Source organism: Vanacampus margaritifer, chromosome 13 (genome assembly GCF_051991255.1).
Source record: "Vanacampus margaritifer isolate UIUO_Vmar chromosome 13, RoL_Vmar_1.0, whole genome shotgun sequence".
Classification (NCBI taxonomy): domain Eukaryota; kingdom Metazoa; phylum Chordata; class Actinopteri; order Syngnathiformes; family Syngnathidae; genus Vanacampus; species Vanacampus margaritifer.
The window spans coordinates 14363431-14380829 of record NC_135444.1 but is presented as its reverse complement, the minus strand read 5'-3'; the positions used below and the strand labels follow the sequence as shown (position 1 = coordinate 14380829).

At 40.4% G+C, this 17399-nt stretch overlaps 1 protein-coding gene across 1 annotated transcript in view; it reads left to right on the top strand.

Moving 5' to 3' along the window:
• The window catches only part of polrmt (polymerase (RNA) mitochondrial (DNA directed)), a 43080-nt gene that overhangs the window by 5920 nt on the left and 19761 nt on the right, over positions 1 to 17399 (top strand). Inside the window, exons 6-15 of the mRNA XM_077583829.1 lie at positions 17 to 166; positions 2470 to 2637; positions 2725 to 2895; positions 2972 to 3211; positions 4931 to 5716; positions 6700 to 6822; positions 8401 to 8523; positions 10576 to 10755; positions 12211 to 12297; positions 15461 to 15574. Coding sequence (XP_077439955.1) covers positions 17 to 166; positions 2470 to 2637; positions 2725 to 2895; positions 2972 to 3211; positions 4931 to 5716; positions 6700 to 6822; positions 8401 to 8523; positions 10576 to 10755; positions 12211 to 12297; positions 15461 to 15574 — 2142 coding nt within the window. The remainder of the gene's footprint in view (positions 1 to 16; positions 167 to 2469; positions 2638 to 2724; positions 2896 to 2971; positions 3212 to 4930; positions 5717 to 6699; positions 6823 to 8400; positions 8524 to 10575; positions 10756 to 12210; positions 12298 to 15460; positions 15575 to 17399) is intronic.

The following is a 17399-nucleotide window of genomic DNA, read 5'->3' as shown; positions in this document are numbered from 1 at the left end:
GCCTCTGTGTTTTCAGAGGGATAACCACCAGTACCCTAAGCTGGATTTCACTCGAGAAGAGCTCCAGGAACGTTTCAAACTCCAGCTCAATATGGAGCAGGCCTGCACAATCACCATTGACTCTGTGGAGGCAACCAAGCCTGTCACAGAAAACATAGCTAAAATGGTAAGCCTCCTGCTAACTACCAGCCTAATCTAGTACATTCTAATGACCTACAGCATTTACTAAAAACAGGTAGGTCAGTATTATTTAGGGAATTGAACGTTTGGTTGGACTGGGGCGGGGGAAAAAAAGTGGTCTTTTGTTTTATTTTCACTATTGACACATTTCTGAGGGCACTTATTGTCCACTACAAGTGCGGAGGAGGCAAACGTCATATCTTTCTTCTAACAGTGGCATTTAAAGTCCAGGCTGGCTCGTCGTCTGCCTCTGCAGATGGGCTACGTGGGAAGCGAGTAAGCTGAGAGTCCCTAGTGGCCAGGAAGCATTTACAGACGGGCAAGCAGGCAGGACAGAATAATAATGTATTGTAATGGAGGAACCTGGATAGGAGGCAGTGAGAGTCACCTCAACATCCACCAGTCAGACTATCACAACTTAAAACTACTATACTGACTTGCTAAAAATCTTTGAAAAAACATAAAAAGTATGAAAACACTCAGATGGGCATTTATATTCATAAATTCATATATTCAATCCAACTTAGTGGCCTTGTGGTAGAGTGTCCGCCCTCAGACTGGGAGGTTGTGGGTTCAATCCCCGGCCGGGTCATACCAAAGACTATAAAAATGGGACCCATTGCCTCCGTGCTTGACACTCAGTATAAAGGTTGGAATTGGGGGGTTAGATCTCCATGTGATTCCCGAGCGCAATCATTGCTGCTCACCGCTCCCTCACGGGATGGGTCAAATGCGGAGAATGAATTTTGCCCCCACTTAGTTGGGTGTGACAATCAGTGTAATTTACTTTACCATTACCTTATATTGACAGTAGGACCGGGCCGGCCCGCGAATAGCAAAATGCACCAGGAAAAAGAATAAAACATATATTGTTATAAATTGCACCGGATTATAAGTCACATTTATTTGGAAAATGCATTTTAGAAAAACAGTACAGCTAAGACTGGCACCCAAAATCCCCACCTTTTTTTTCATATTGATGACAGCGAAAGAGTTCCAGTTGGATTCAAAACTTCAACCTCTAACTATGGAAAAGTTTTTCTTTTTCGATGAAAATTGCTTACCTGAACTAGAATCCCGTGCCGCATCATGGCCAAGGTTATTGCCGTCTTTTTGTGCTGTCAATGACAAATCATTGTAGTGGCGGACGCCGCTTGCTAAATAAGGTCGTGGTAATGTACCAAGAGTATGCTTGTTAATATCACTCAGGGATGTGATTTTTCCGCTAATTCGCGGAATTCCGCTTTTTTTATCTCCCAAAAAAAAAAATCAGATTTTTTTTTTAATTTATTTATTTATTTATTTTTAGTTGTTCATTGTGTATGCACATGACTCCGACAGATAACATCTTCTGCTATAACAAAGACATTTGTGGTATGTTCTAATATGAGTTACTTTTCATTTGGTCATGATACAATTATTTGTTCATGAAATTTGAACTCTTCAACATTATTTATGTGTTAACTTAGTAATCACATTAGTTAGATATGATGATATTCTCTGTGATAGTTTTTAAAAGCAAAGGCAGTCCAATGTTTTTGAATGTGACTGATTTTGAGTTGACTAAAACTGCCATTTTATATGGGATAGTTCAATATACATTGAAAATTTATGCTGTTGTTTTGTCTGTTTATAAAAACACGGAAAACCCATGAGCTCTGGGGGGCAGCGCCCCCCTTGTCCCCCCACCAGGGCACTGCCCTGGACCTAGCTGGGTGCCGGCGGCCCCCAGACCCCCGGCTAAATTTTCAGATAATTTCACTTTGGTCAAATCACATCCCTGATCACTCCAAGTTTTGTTTGACTTTAGAGCAGGAATGGGCAAACTCGGTCCTCGAGGGCCGGAGTCTTGCAGGTTTTGGAGGTTTCCTTCTTCCAACACAGTCCAATCTACAGGATCGTTATGAGAAGGGAAACATCCAAAACCTGCAGGATTCCATCCCCCGAGGTCCGAGTGTGCCCACCCCTGCTTTAGTGGAATGGTTACCCCCAAATTTTGGTCTTCTTTCTACAGTTTGGAAATGTAGTATGGAACTTAATGATTGGTCTTTGAGCCTCTTTTAATCAAAATGGATGTTGTCCCAACAAAATCGATAGATGACATCAGCAGCCATGATTTGGCGTGGTGTTGAAAAGTGACAGCTGCTTTCGACACAAACAGGGAAGGAGAAATAAGTGTCAGGTGTTAAAGTTCACACTCTTGTTCCAGCAACACCCTGACAATACAACAAAGGTACTAGCAGTGTTGTTGACTGCTGTTGCGATCACAAGCAATGTCGTCCTTTTTAGAGGGCGTTACTGATGGAGCAGCAGGCTCAGTGGCGCAAGGCCCTCCTCCAAGCCTTCAGGCAGGGCAAAATGATCCTGGGGAAGACCAACAGCAAGGGCTTCAAACTCAACCTTTATCCATACCTCTGCCTGCTGGAGGACAACGTCTACGTGGATATCATGATACAGGTAATGCATCCCGCCAACCTCAGCCGGCTGCTGTCCTGTGATTGGTCGACTGGCACGCCTCAATATTTGCCGCTGTGTCCTCACCAGAGCATTTTCAGCATGCCTCCCAGCGGAGAGTCCCTGATAACTTTAGCCAAAGATTTGGGCAGCCACGTCGACACAAAGTATTCAGTCCGCCAGAAATACAACAGTCAGATGGTGGAAAAGCTGAGCAGCATTTACAACGCGTACGCAGACCTGCTAGCCAAAGACACCGAGGTATGCACGAAAAGAACGACGGAAACGAAAAAGCCCAGCGTTTTCAAGTCAACTGTTTTTCATTCCCTCCTTCCAGGCGTACAACGTCCTTCCCCGGGAGGAGTGGTGCAAGCTGGAAACGGCGCACCCATCAGGGCCCTCGCTCCAGGGTGGCAAAAACTCCTGGCCGTACCTGGTTACGTTGGAGCTGGGAACGTACCTGCTTGATCTGATGGTCAAGAACCTTAAGATCAATAGCGACATCCTGAACCCGTCCCTCGAGAGGAAACGCATCCCCATCCTTTATCACATGTACACTTTTCGCAGCACCCGACAGGTATCATGTCAGTGGAGTGCCTCTCTCCATCACAATACATTTACATTTTTTGTTCAAAAATTTCGAGTTTTAGTCATCGCAAAAAAACAGCATTTTCATGGATTATTTATACCTGGAAGCATCTGAATACACTTGACCTTAGCTTTTTTGTCACTTTTAAATCCGTGTCACCTTGTGCACCCTAATATCAAGCGCGGCGCTCCCATGAGGCCAAATTATAAAACTGCTTACCCTCCCGCACAAAGAATCCAGGCTAATCCCTTTTTTTAGTGTCTCCCTTTGTAATTGGCTTGCTGATTGGCTGCCACCAGACTGCAGGAGGGTTGACATAACCGTGTCATGGGAAAACGCGAGGGAAGACTTTGAGGACTCGATGCGCGACTGGCGAGATAACGGAGCTTTCACCTTGCGCTTACGAGGCAGTTCTAGCTCTCGCTGCCTTTGCCGTGACTCTTCTCTTCTCCCCGCCTTTGCTCTCTTTGGAGGTTAGCTCATCAGGGGAGCCGCCTAATGACTTTACGACACAGCATGACCATCTGAGTGGTACAAAGCAATGTTTGGCTTATTTATTTTTTACTGGTCGGGTTGCTGTATTTCTTCCCACAAGACACATTAATTAGAAAGCCACAACCAGGGGGAACTACAGTGTATCAACAATAGCGAGGTCATTCATTTTTGTGGCTATAATTCCAGGCATTTTTATTTTTGACACAGGGTCCGACATTAAGCCTTTTTTGGGTGGCGGCCCTGCCAGAACAGGCTTTGGCTTGATTTAAAACAATACTTAACGTAATTCGTAAATGAGGCTTACCTGTGGATGAAATAGTGACGTACAGGCAATCAAAGCAGCCGCTACAACTGTCAAAATGAATTGATTAATCGACTAGCAAATTAATCAACAACTATTTTGATGATAGAGTAATCGTTTGGAGCCATTTTTAAATTTAAAATTGTCCAAATGCTCTGATTTCATTATTCATTGTTTTTTAGTCTTTCATGAAAGAAGACTGATTATCTTCTGTTTAATCAAAATAAGACCATATCGTGATAATTATCATATCGTAACCTTCATATCGTCATATCGTGTTGTGATGTTATATCGTTACATCCCTAGTTAATAAACAGTAATCAGGGGAAAAAAATGCTTTTGTAATACACTTGACTGCAAAATTTAAATGAATCTGATTAGTCGATTGAAAAAATCGATAAAGTAATCGATTCTAAAAAATATTCAATCGTGCCAGCACGAGTAGCCGCACAAACGAATTCCCACACTTTGTTCTCCCCAGTATATCGATAGTGTGATTTAAAACAATACCTAATGAAAATCACTATTATATATGCCGGCCTGCCATTTGATGAAGCAGAGACGTGCGTCGTCTTCGTGACCAAAATGTAACGTCAGTGGGCGATATCAAGACAGCAGGTTAAAAAAACATTGACACACTCCACTCCCCAATATGCATATATTGTGATTTAAAGCATTACTTTAAAGCATTACCAGAATACACTCGAGTAAGCAGTAACACGTCAATGAATGGGGCCAATCGAGTACGTGAGTAAAAAGCGCAAAGCCGGTTGATCGTTTAAAGTGGAGCCTCAAAACCTGATACAGGGCCACATTTTTCTGTCTTTCCTTTTAGCGTGACTGTTACTTTAAGGGCTCTTGCTGCAATCCGAAGTTTCGTCCACGTGCTGACCTTAGCTCTCTCCCCTCAGGTGGGCTTCATTAAGCCCCACCCCCTCCTCACTCAGTTGCAGCAGGACGCCGTGGAAACCAAACTGACCTTTGACTCCGCCGTGATGCCGATGCACTGCCCTCCTATACCCTGGACTTCGGCCAAGTTTGGCGCTTACTTGCTGTCCCCCGCCAAGCTGATGCGCAGCGTGCACGGGGCCACCCAGCACGAGGAGTTGTTGGAGGGATGCCAGAACCTTCACCCGGTCATGGACTCCCTTAACCAGCTGGGCATTTGTGCCTGGAGGATCAACAAACCTCTCTTGGACCTCATCATCTCCATCTTTAACGATCGAGGTAGCGACACGCTAGATATCCCCCCTCCTCTGTCAGAGGCCCCCAAAATTCCAAATTTCAACCGGCACGACCCCTCTTACACGAGCAGCGAGAAGGCCCACATGAAGCGAGAGGTGATGAATGCCAGGAAGAAATGCGGCGAGATGCACAGCTTGCGCATGGACGCTCTCTATAAACTCTCCATCGCCAACCACGTCAGGGACGAGGTCTTCTGGTTCCCGCATAATATGGATTTCCGGGGACGCACGTACCCCTGTCCTCCATACTTCAATCACCTGGGAAGCGACGTGACCCGCTCCATCTTGCTGTTCGCAGAGGGGAAGCCGCTTGGGCCAAAGGGCCTGGACTGGCTCAAGATCCACTTAGTCAATCTGACAGGCTTGAAGAAGAGGAGCTCGCTGCAAGGAAGGCTGGAGTTCGCCAACTCTATCATGGAGGACATTCTGGACTCTGCTGACCACCCTTTGAATGTGCGTCTATCTTTGTTGTTATTTGCTTCACATTGTTCCTAAGGTGAACTGTGAGGTACAGTAGATGTACTGCTTTACAATACTTTGTAGTCGTTATAAATTCATTATCTTTCTCATTTGTAGTAATGTGTAAAAAAAATATATATATATAGGAAAATTTTTAAATTTGAAATAATTAATCGGTCCAGCCGTCGTGACAACCACCAGGGGACTGTGTTGCCAATTTTCCACAACATACCCCCAAACTCTTTAACTCATTTAAACCCCCAAATGTATAAATATGTTTTTTAGTATTGTGTCATGCACTCCCTAAAAACGTATTTATTTAATATTGTGTCATGCACTCCCAAAAACGTATTTATACGTTTTTATGTTTTTTAAATGCTAGAGCATGCTTTGATACAGCTTCTGACATGAAGAGGTTGCTTAAAGCAATGGTAGTTATTACAAAAAATGGCCAGCAGGTGGCAGCAGAGTATAAGAGATCAGCCAGGGCCAGCTATTTTTCCCAGTATTTTCAACAGATTTGTGAATAATGATGAAACTTAGCTATATTCGAATGCTAATTGCTGCAAACAGATTAACAGATACTCTTTTTCCTGATGAAAGAAGAAAAGTATTCTGTGGACCTTGTAAAATCAGTCAAAATCCAGTACAACAGTCGGGAGCAAAGGGGGTTGCTTCAGTGAAAATGGCTGGGGGTGATTGAGTTGATGATGAACCACTAATGTGCTTTAAAACATGAAGACAGTAAAACATTCAAGTGACGTGACCACATGTATAGCATGTGGCCAATTAGCGGGTTACCTGCCTTGCCATTAGCCTAGCAGCCAATGTATGACGCAGTCTTCCTTTCTATTCTACATTCTTACATTTTTAAAGTTCTTGTCAGCTATTAAAATCGAAGTAACGTTTTGTCTATTGGCTTGATATAAAATATGCATGCGTTGTATGGCACCTCATGCTTGTGTTTGTCTCCTCAGGGTAAGAAATGGTGGATGAGTGCAGATGAGCCGTGGCAGGCTCTCGGCTGCTGCATGGAGATCGCCAGCGCCGTGAGATCTCCGGACCCAACGCAGTTCATATCTCATTTTCCTGTGCACCAGGTACCATCAATGTTTTCTATCCATCCATTTTCCATGTAAAAAATATTGTTTTGCTGGCACTGACTGGCAGTGTTGGGAAATTAGCTTTAAATGTAATTAGTTATAGTTACTTGCTCAAAAAAATAACTAAGTTAGTAATTGAATTACTTCATAATAAAAAGAGTATTTTCACTACTTTAAAAAAATACATATATATCAAATAATTTAGATTTTTTTTTAAATCACACTATCATTATTATTATTATTATTATTATTATTATTATAACGTTGGAACATTGCTTTCACTTCCTAATCCTTTGGAAGTACGATATTCATTTGGTTTCTCTTATCATCAATTCTAGGAGATAGCCACTAAATTTAAAGTTTTACTACCATTCATGTTTTCAGCTGCGCTTTTAAAGGGCACATTAAAATTAACTATCTAAGACCGCACTAACCTTTTTGGACCATTTTTCTGTCGATAAAGTGCCAGGGTAGTGCTACTTACTGAATGGACCTTTGACACTAAATCATCTGTCATTCAGAAGCATTTGGCTTCTTCAAAATAGACTTGCATTCAAAATCAAATTAGATTTGAATTGACAAAAAAAAAAAAAAAAGCTCCCAGGTTTTTCCAACCTATCGAGGGATAGAGAATGACGTCTCTGGAACATTGCCACTTGAATCATGTTGATGAATGTGCGCTGTCCCTGACGATGAAGCGTGATGTGGAACATGAGGAGCTCGAAGGAAATCTCATGCATCGTCAGCCAGACAGCATCCAGGAACATTACAATTGTATTTACATGGTAGGGCTGATCTATTTTGGGGGGGTCGGGGGGGAATAATCCATTTTGCAAGCAATCGTATTGCCGCGTTTCCATTGGTATTGATATTGCTGTAGTTTTTTATTACGAAACAGGCCCTGTAGCTGAGTTTTATCATTATTGCAGTATGTATTCTTTTTTTGCGACATTTGTTTAGTTGTGTAAAGGGAGTTTAAAAAAAAAAGTGCTTCTGCCCTGATGGAACTTCAAGCAGCTTCGCTTGTCCTCAGCTGTACCTCACAACATGATTTAACTAAGTTGAGCAGTTGGAGTTTGTACAGTACTTCCACATTTACTGTCTACTAATCTCATTCATGGCTCGTAATATGTGGTGTGAAAAGTAAATGCAATAATGGATCTTCCCTACTAGTGCCATAAAGGTGCAGTCTCATTATAAATGCTGTATAGAGGATTGCTGTGAATTAATTAAAGTGATAAGAATAATGAATGAGGTCCTCAGTTAATTGTCTATGGATGCAGCATCCAGTTCATATTTTAGCTCAGGATTATGATATTCATTATTCAATTAATTATTAATCAATGAACACATCTGACCATCTGGGGAAATATTCCGTCCTTTTATTTTTCCTTTTTTTTCAATCTGATATAACAACCTCCACCGTTTCTCGACACTGGTGCTCTCCTGCGCTTCATACGTTCTTTTAATTGTCCATTTCCCCTCCACGCACACCCGAACCGCATCCTCCATCCATATTTCGGCTCTAATTTCCATCACATGGCTGCGTTTAATCTTCCCTACCGTCTCCTCCAGGACGGCTCCTGCAACGGGCTCCAGCATTACGCCGCACTCGGCCGAGACGTTATTGGCGCCACGTCAGTCAACCTGGTGCCCTGTGACGTGCCGCAGGACGTGTACAGTGGAGTGGCGCAGCAGGTCAGAGCACAACTCAACTTGAGTGATATTCACCAGATGCGGAAACAGACTGTGCTACATATATGTAGCTGTACAGTACACTCATGGGTCGCAACATAAATCATACATGTCGATAAATTTACAGTAAATTAATGCAGGTTGTGGATGTTGTTTACAGTGGTGTTTTTTTTTTTTAAATGTCTTGTCCAACCCCCAAAAATTCAGCATGATGTATGAGGTTGATCAGAAAGTTTCAGGATTGGGATCACAAAAGATACAGTAATTCCTCTCCATCGCGGGGTTTACGTTCCAGACCAGCCCCGCAATAAGTGAAATCTGCAATATAGAAATACTCTATTTAAATACACCCTAGGTGTGTTTTTTTTCTTTTCTTCATTTATGGCACTTCATTTTCTCTACATATAACAATAACACATTTAAACACAAGAGAGCAAGAGTAATGGATAAGTCAAATATATTCTACAAACTGTTACAATGTACTAATCCCTCCATGCGTTTCCAGTAAACAAATCTTGCTTTTCCACACTAACAAATTAAATTTACCATCTCGCAATATAATCATCAGTAATCATGCCCAAGGATGTACATCATAAAAATTAGCCTACAGGCGTTGCTTTCTGTTGGCGTAAAAAGCAGGATTAAAGAGGATGTAATCAATAATCGTCAGCAAAAACTAGGGTGAGCTAAAATACTGTACTTCCTGTTTTCACTCTTCTTGAGTCAAATTTACAGTATCAAATGACATAATTTCCCGCCATCTTGTGTTCAACAATGGAATTACACCCAAACTGAATGGGAGAACCAAATACTGTATTCACTGTCCCCTCAAAAAATCTGTGAAATAGCAGGGCTCACAAACACCGAACTCGGGATTTTGGGGGATTTAATGGAAATTTTAATTTCAAATGTCACAGAATCTCTTAATCTCACAGAATCTCTCTGTTTCCTGAGTTTGGTCATGTGACGTTAGCAAACTGAGCTGTGATTGGTCATTAATTGAGCCCTGAGCAACTGTGATGTCGACCTCAAGTGGCGAAAGGTGGATGGATAAAAACAGGTAGATTTTGCTGCTTGATTTATATTCTACAAATTCAATAATCGGAATACCGTGTTAAGACTAGTGGAGGCGCGCATGCAACATATTCTTGTAAAGAACATTTTTGGGTTGACTTCCCCTTAACTCTTAATTCACTCCCAGCCATTTTCACTGAAGCAACCCCCTTCGCTCCCAGCTGTTTTACTGGATTTTGACCGTTTTTTTGTGTTCTATTGCTATAAAAACATGGATCATACCAAAAGAAAGATTAGAGTCTCTAGCATAAATAAATAAAAACTTAAAAAATGTATAAATGCGTTTTCGGGACACTGGTAATATTTAAAATAGAACGTATTTATACATTTTTGGGAGCAAATGAGTTTAAAAGATTAAAAATAAATAAAGAAATATTTTTTTTAAGAGCCCAATCTTTTCCCCCCGATTCCGATTAGCTAAAAATGACGTCATCGGGATCGGATTTGAACTAAATCTTGTGTGGCACCAGTTTGTAACTTTTCTGACATGTCATACAACAACACAGTACTGCAAATTACAGATAAAGGGTACGTACATGCTTTTTTGGAGCAGTCTGAACAAAACATTTGTATTCTTTGTAGAACACACTGTGTTTGGGACATTGTAATTGGAAACAGAACATGCTGCTACACGTGATGATGATAATCATGTATTTGTCATAAGACATAGTGAAGCAGCATGCGGCCCCATTGCTATTTTTGAAGGCTCCTTGCACTTTGTGCGCTTTCTCTCGGCGACTTCTGTGACAATAAATAGACTGAAAAAAGAGAAAATTCCATCGTCGTTTCGACTAAAGTAGCGTTTTACCACAACAAATAGTGACAATTACTTTCAAGACAGCATGGTGTAAGAAGTGATTGTGCACTTCCTAACCTTGTTGCCTTGATTGCATCAACTTGCAATGGGAGTCGTCTGCCTCCCGTTTTCCCGCAACAATGGCAGTGATTGTGCTCCCCGCCCCACCCGCTTTTGTGTTTCAGGTAGAGGAGTTCCGAGCCCAAGACGCCGAGAAGGGCCTGAAGATCGCCCAAGTCCTGGAGGGCTTCATCAGCAGGAAAGTGGTCAAGCAGACTGTGATGACCTTGGTGTACGGGGTCACGCGCTACGGAGGAAGGCTTCAGATAGAGAAGCGCCTGAAGGAGATTGATGAGTTCCCAAAGGTACGGTAGCGAGCGAGGTGAGGGGAAAGGGTGGTGGGTGGTGGGGGGTTTCCCCTCACACTACAGTCTGGTTTATTTTTAGCACAGTCTCTGCACAGGATCTCCTCCACTGTATGTGGGGCACTTAGCACCTCTCTGCTGAGGACTGTTCTGCTTCCGCACATTTATCGCGCAGATGCCAACAACTTGAGTATATTTTCATCATGTCACTTTGACCTTGACACAGCATATTTACAAGAACAGCCACTTCCAGTATGCACACACGCAATCATAATGCAGTGAAATATTAGACTTGTATGGTTGTATCAGGGAGGCCCGGCTGGAGTGGACGGGAACAAACAACAGACACGTGATACCGCGCTGCTATTTTTAGTCCGGCACGGCCACAAATGGTTCCTCTGTGGTCATCGCTCATTCTTTAGGTACCATCTAATCTTCTCAAAAAATAAATAATTATATATATATATATATATATATATATATATATATATATATATATATATATATATATATATATATATTAATAATAATAATAATAATAAAAAAGGAGAGCAATAATGATGGCATGTCAAATCGGTAAAATTACCGAATGAACAATACTGAGCTCTCCCAAAAAAAAAAAAAGGACCATCTAATCTTCTCAAATCAGTGGCATTATACCAAAAGTTGATCTCATTTCCAATGCGGATGGGATCTACATGGCCACGCTATCTATTATTATCTCACTCTCAGGAGTGTTGTTGCAGATGACTTTTGCATCAGGACCTCTAATTGCTTCATCAGGGAATTTTTGGGAGAAGTGTTAAATGTGACTGATGGCAGCACGGGGGGCTCCATGGCTGATAAGGACATACTGTACTTACATAGGAAATAGTCCTAATTAGTCTTAAATCTTCTCTTGCTTTTTTAATGTATGCACAGTGGAAGCTCCAAAGTCAAACTGCAAACAATTTGGAATAGCGCAAGGTTGGGCTGCAAAGCTTAACTCCATTATTATGGTGCGAACAAAAAGGGTGCGTTTGATAGCAAAGGGAAAAGAATGTAATGGTAAGCACAATAATTTAATTCAAGGATGAAGAACATTATCAGCGTAGACAAATTAAATTTACATGGCATAGCCTTATTTAAATAGCAAGCATAATGGATAATGACTACCTACAAAAGCACCAGGAAATCTACAGTATTTCCCTGTTCAAGGGTGAGTTTTACTTTTTTAGTCTTTTTTTTTTAAATTATTTTTCATAGTGGTTAACTTTTTCTGATATTTGTATGACAGTTAAAATGTTACTTAAAAATATATTTAAGGATTAATGCAGGAATAAATTCACTTTTCCTGTGGAAGTGTTTTCTTTTTTTTTGTTGAACATTTTTGGAGCCATGTCTTCACCTGTATTTAATTTTAGAAAATAATAATTTATATTATATATACTATAGCATATCGTCTTTGTCTTTCAGGAATGTGTTTGGGAAGCATCTCACTATCTGGTGCGACAAGTGTTCAGTGGCCTAAAGGAGATGTTTACAGGGACAAGAGAGATTCAGGTGGGTGTGTTAGTCCTCATTTAAGCCCTCAGTGTCATTTCCAAGGTTATCAGTACGTCTTAAAAAGTTAAATAGAAACTTAAACAAGTAAATACCGTAGTATCCTTAGTGAATATTTTTTCCCAAAATTTAGAAATACCTGAAATCTTCAACTTTCACAGTTCTTTTTTTTTAATGTCGAACAAAAACAAAAGGTTCAGAAGGTTCCCAGGGTCAGCAGCATCTCTTATAAAGTTAACTGAAAATTTAAATAAATAGTTCCCTGAGATCACGATAGTTTTAGCTTTACCTTTTATTGGCCGTCAAATTTTCATAAAAGAACAATATTCATCAAAATGCCCAATATCAGCGCCAATAATCGGTCTGGCCGATTATCGGTCTATCTCTATACATTTGCCAGAACAGGCAGCTATTTTATCAGATAATCAGATGTCCTTCGTTAAAATTAGTGAAGCAGCTTTGGCCAAATTATTTTTCGGCTGCTCTTGAATTTTGAAACGCAAACTTCGTTGCTAAACCGCTTATTTTGAGCTTTGGCTTTTTTGGGGCGGGAACATATGAATACTATTTTAATTCATTCCAACGGGGGGACATTTATTTGATGTACAATAAATTGAGTTAAACCCTGAAGAAATGAATGAAACTCGTAAGTCACGCTACCACTGTACAAGTAATTGCCACAACTTTTATGACCATATATTTCAAGTTTTACTCAAGGGCACCTCGAAGAGAGCTAAACTGCCGCCCCCTTTTTGTCAGATGCAACAGATCCACAAATATTATTCCACAGTTGAAATCTACTGCAGGCAACTTGTGATGAGTGGCTTCCAGCGCCACACAGTCATACTTTCCTCTTATTAACTCTTTGACTGCCAAAAACGTTAAATAACGTTTAGTAAAATCCTATGGAGGAGTGCCAAAGACGTTAAAAGACGTTTGTTTTAAAACAGAGGTGAAACTAACCATTTTCTATTGTTGATTACTCAGAAACGGAATAAGGTAGAAACAAACTTTTTTTTTCCTGATGAAAGATCAGAGTCCAATCTTTCATTTGGTAGTATGTGTGTTTCCATAGTCCAAACACATAATGTTTTGTGGACCTTGAAAGATCAGTCAAAATGCTTAAATCGGCTGGCACTGGCGACATCCCTTTTCTGAAAACGTCTGGCAGTCAAAGATTTAATAACTTGTTCCTGGCATTCCTGTTCCTGTACATTCATCACATGGGCTCCATTTGTAGCATCAGAACTTGCACCTGCTGGGGACTTTGTGCATTATCTTCACAAGCAGAGCGCGTCCCGGTACGCTAATAGAACGCCGTGGTGCCCGGCGCCGTGGTGCTCCTCCTCTAGGGATTGAGCGGGGACAGCCCGGGTTTGAGATAAAGAATTTACGGCGGCCAATCAATCCCCCCGCTGACCTCCTTCCTTCCTTCCTACAACACATCCCGTTTTATTCTCGGCACACTCTTCCCCCTCGGCCCGCCGCCTATCAATCCACTCATTGATCAGTCAGTCTCTAACTATCCAGTTAGTCCATCCGTCACTCCCCGGACGTCTCCTTGTCTTTGTTTCTGGCTTCCACTGAGAAACAAGATGAGAAGGCATTTGCCCAGGGAAAGACAATGATCATCCATCTTCTTCACAGATGTGTGTGTGTGTATGTGTAAGAAGGAACTTACTGGCATTACTAGGGCTTAAAGACAAAATGGGGTTTTTCAAGCAACACTGTTTTTGCAACAATCCCTCACCTGTTCCTCAGTAGGCCAGCAACAATTGTTTGCCAAAAAGGTCATGCAAATGATTTATTGTACGTTAAAAAAGGAACGAGAACACTTTTCTAAACATACACACCAAATATAGGCGGCCTAACTCATTAGATTTATTTCCTCTAGGGTTCACATAAGTGGTTGCATTTTCAAGATTTGAAATGTACTTTGAAGCGGGATTAGGTGCTTTAAATTTCTTGACATAGTTCATAATTATGTCACAACAATTGTGCTAGTACAAGGGAATATTAGGGGCAACGTTTAAAAAGTGATACATTTGGCATTGAATTTATAATTTTATTCCCTACTCCATACTACATTATTTGGCTTGTTTTTAAAGTTTTTTTTCTCATAGCCTTGTGTTTTTCTCTTGTAAAAATAAAATCACATTTTCGTAATTAATTACAAGCTTAAGATTTTTACAGAAGAGGATTAGGGCCAGTGAAGAGAGAAAAGAAAAGTTTGGATTAAAGTTTAAAAAGTAAAGTAAAGATTAAAGTCAGAACTCTCGCTTTAAAGTCAGAATCCTGACAAACTTTTCTTTTCTCTCTTCACCGGCCCTAATCCTCTTCTGTAGCTTTTGCTTCATGAAAATACTAATTAATTGATTTTTATTTTTTTGTCATATTGCAAATGTATTTATTCCCACATTTTCTTTACTAAAGATATATCATCAGATGTAAAAAAAAAAAAAAAAAAAAGAGAAAATATGTAATAATACACGTTTATTCATGTGATCTGACATAGTTCATTTATTCGTGTATCATTACATTGCCTATGTCCGAATTCACAAGGCGGTCCTTCAAAAGCCGGCAGCCTTCTGGCGCGATTCGACAGCACGCACGGACTTACATATGAATGGAGTTTCGGTCAATGCGCTACCAATAAGTAACTTTGACAATCCATTCATATGTAAGTCCGTGCGTGCTGTCGAGTCGCGCCGCGAGTGACGTCATGCAGCCGACAAATTAGGCCTTCGGAGGACCCAGCCTTGTGAATTTGGATGCAAGCATTGTTTTTTTTCTCTTACAGTATTACTACAATACAGCGTTCTCTCGCTATAACACGGTTCAATTTTTGCGGCCTTGCTGTTTCGCTGATTTTTTGGGGTGGAATTTCGCATGCATTTTTTTTTTTTTTACAGTATTGTACCTATTTTATAAAATTCATGCATGTCCGTTTATGCTCAATATTACAATTGTAATCTCATGACATCCCATCAATTTTTTTCTGTAATAAAAATGATTTTGATCTTTTCTACAAAGTATATCCAAATTTTTCTAATTAAAAAAAAAAGTATTTTAAAACCATTTTCCCTCATAAAATAACATTCTGTTACTGTGTTGCTTTTCTTGTAAAATTTCAGTATGTGTGTGTGACCTATATTTGTTGCAGGACTGGTTGACTGGGAGCGCCCGGCTCATATCCAAGGCGGGACACACCGTGCAGTGGGTGACACCCTTGGGTTTGCCCATTATCCAGCCCTACCACCGCTCACGTAGGGAAGTGGTAAGCAAACGGACACAGGGTCTATGCATATAAACTCCAACAATTTATCCAGAGTAAAAATCCCGTTGCGCTACAGACTATAACAATATTCAATAACATACCAACTGGCTCGTCTCCTTTAGCTTTGTACTCTTTGTACGGTTGCCACTACTGTTATCTCTGGTTTTGTATTAATGTGATAGCGCTCGATTCTTGCATTTTTTCCCCCAAATCTAAAGTTTCCTCCAGCAAGCCAAGCAATGCAATCTCACTTCTTTCATCATGTGGAAAGCAAAGTATTTCCCAACCTTTATTGAAAAGCAATGAAAGAAAAGGCACATATTTTACATTGCAAAAAGCCACGACACACTACAAAAAAAAGTCACAAAGTGAAATAATGTTTAGTTGAACACAAAGCTGATATACTCACAAGTGAAGAAAGGCACACCGAGAGATCCTAAATATATTTTTTTTACCAATTAGCTAATTTTCTCTCAAAAACATATAAAAACATTCTAGTTTAAACAGTGTTATGGTCCCAAAAACGTATTTATATGTCTTTTATGGGTTTTTTTTAATGCAAAAGCATACAGAAGGCTTTGATGCAGCATCTGACCTAAAGAGGTCGCTTAAAGCAATGGTAGTTATTACAAAAACGGCCAGCAGGTGCAGCAGAGTATAAGAGATCAACCAGGGCCATGTTTCAAAAAGCTCTTTCCCCCAGTGTTATAAACAGGTTTATGAATAATGATGAAACTTAGCTATCTATTCTAATGCTAATTGCTGCAAAATGGAAGCAGATACAAATGTACTTTTTTTCCTGATGAAAGAAGAGACTCTAATCTTTCTTTTGGTAGGTTCCATGTTTTTATAGCAATAGAACACAATATTCTCTGGGCCTTGCAATATCAGTCAATATCCAGTAAAACAGCCGGGAGCGAATGGGGTTGCTTCAGTGAAAATGGCTGGCAGTGAATGAGTTAAGTGAAATTGGATAATTTGCCTAAGACCACCTGATCAAGGCTAAAGACACACAAACCATTTGGGAATCACTGCGTTAGTTTAACTGTCTCTTTGTCAAAACAATTCGAAGCGTATTTAATGTTGTTGCTTGAGCAAAAAAAAAGAGAGAATTATTTGCATTTTTCGAGGAGAGAAAACAAAAGAAGAGAGATTCTTGTTTAAGCCAGTAACAAAATGTTCCATAGTCAATTCATGGCCAAGTTCTTGCTTCCCTCACTGTGCTCTGGCAAGGTTTGCAAAACACTTTTTTCAATGGTGGCTACTGCCAACATGTTGCGTCTAAATACATTTTACATGTGCTGTTTTTAAGCCTTTTTTTTGGGGGGGGGGGGGTATATTGAATATTGACTTTTCTGTCATGCTTGCCACTATATGCACTTTTTTGTCTTTTTTTTTTTGATTTTCATGTTTTGGGGATAAAACTGAATGCAGACCAAAAAAATCGAAAAATGTAATTTTAAAAAAAATGGTCATGCGTGTTTTTCACGTAGCAGTGACGATATGCAGAATATTGAAGAATTATTTTGTGACAATCACACCAAGTCTCTCAACCCTAAAGTATTTCAAACTGAACATGAATTTTGTCCCAAAATCTCAATTTGCAGCCGATTGATTTTGTCAGGTTTCCAGTTTCAGTACATGACTGATACCAAGTAAAAGACATCAAGGATTTACACAACAGTATTTTACATCTCTTAGCTGGCCTAGATTTTTGTTTTGACCGCCCACATGCCATTCTCCACGGGTACATTTCCAACGCGCGGGAAGCTTTCCCAAGCCAGAGTGCTCCGGCTAGAATGTCCGGGTCCTGATAGGTTGGGTG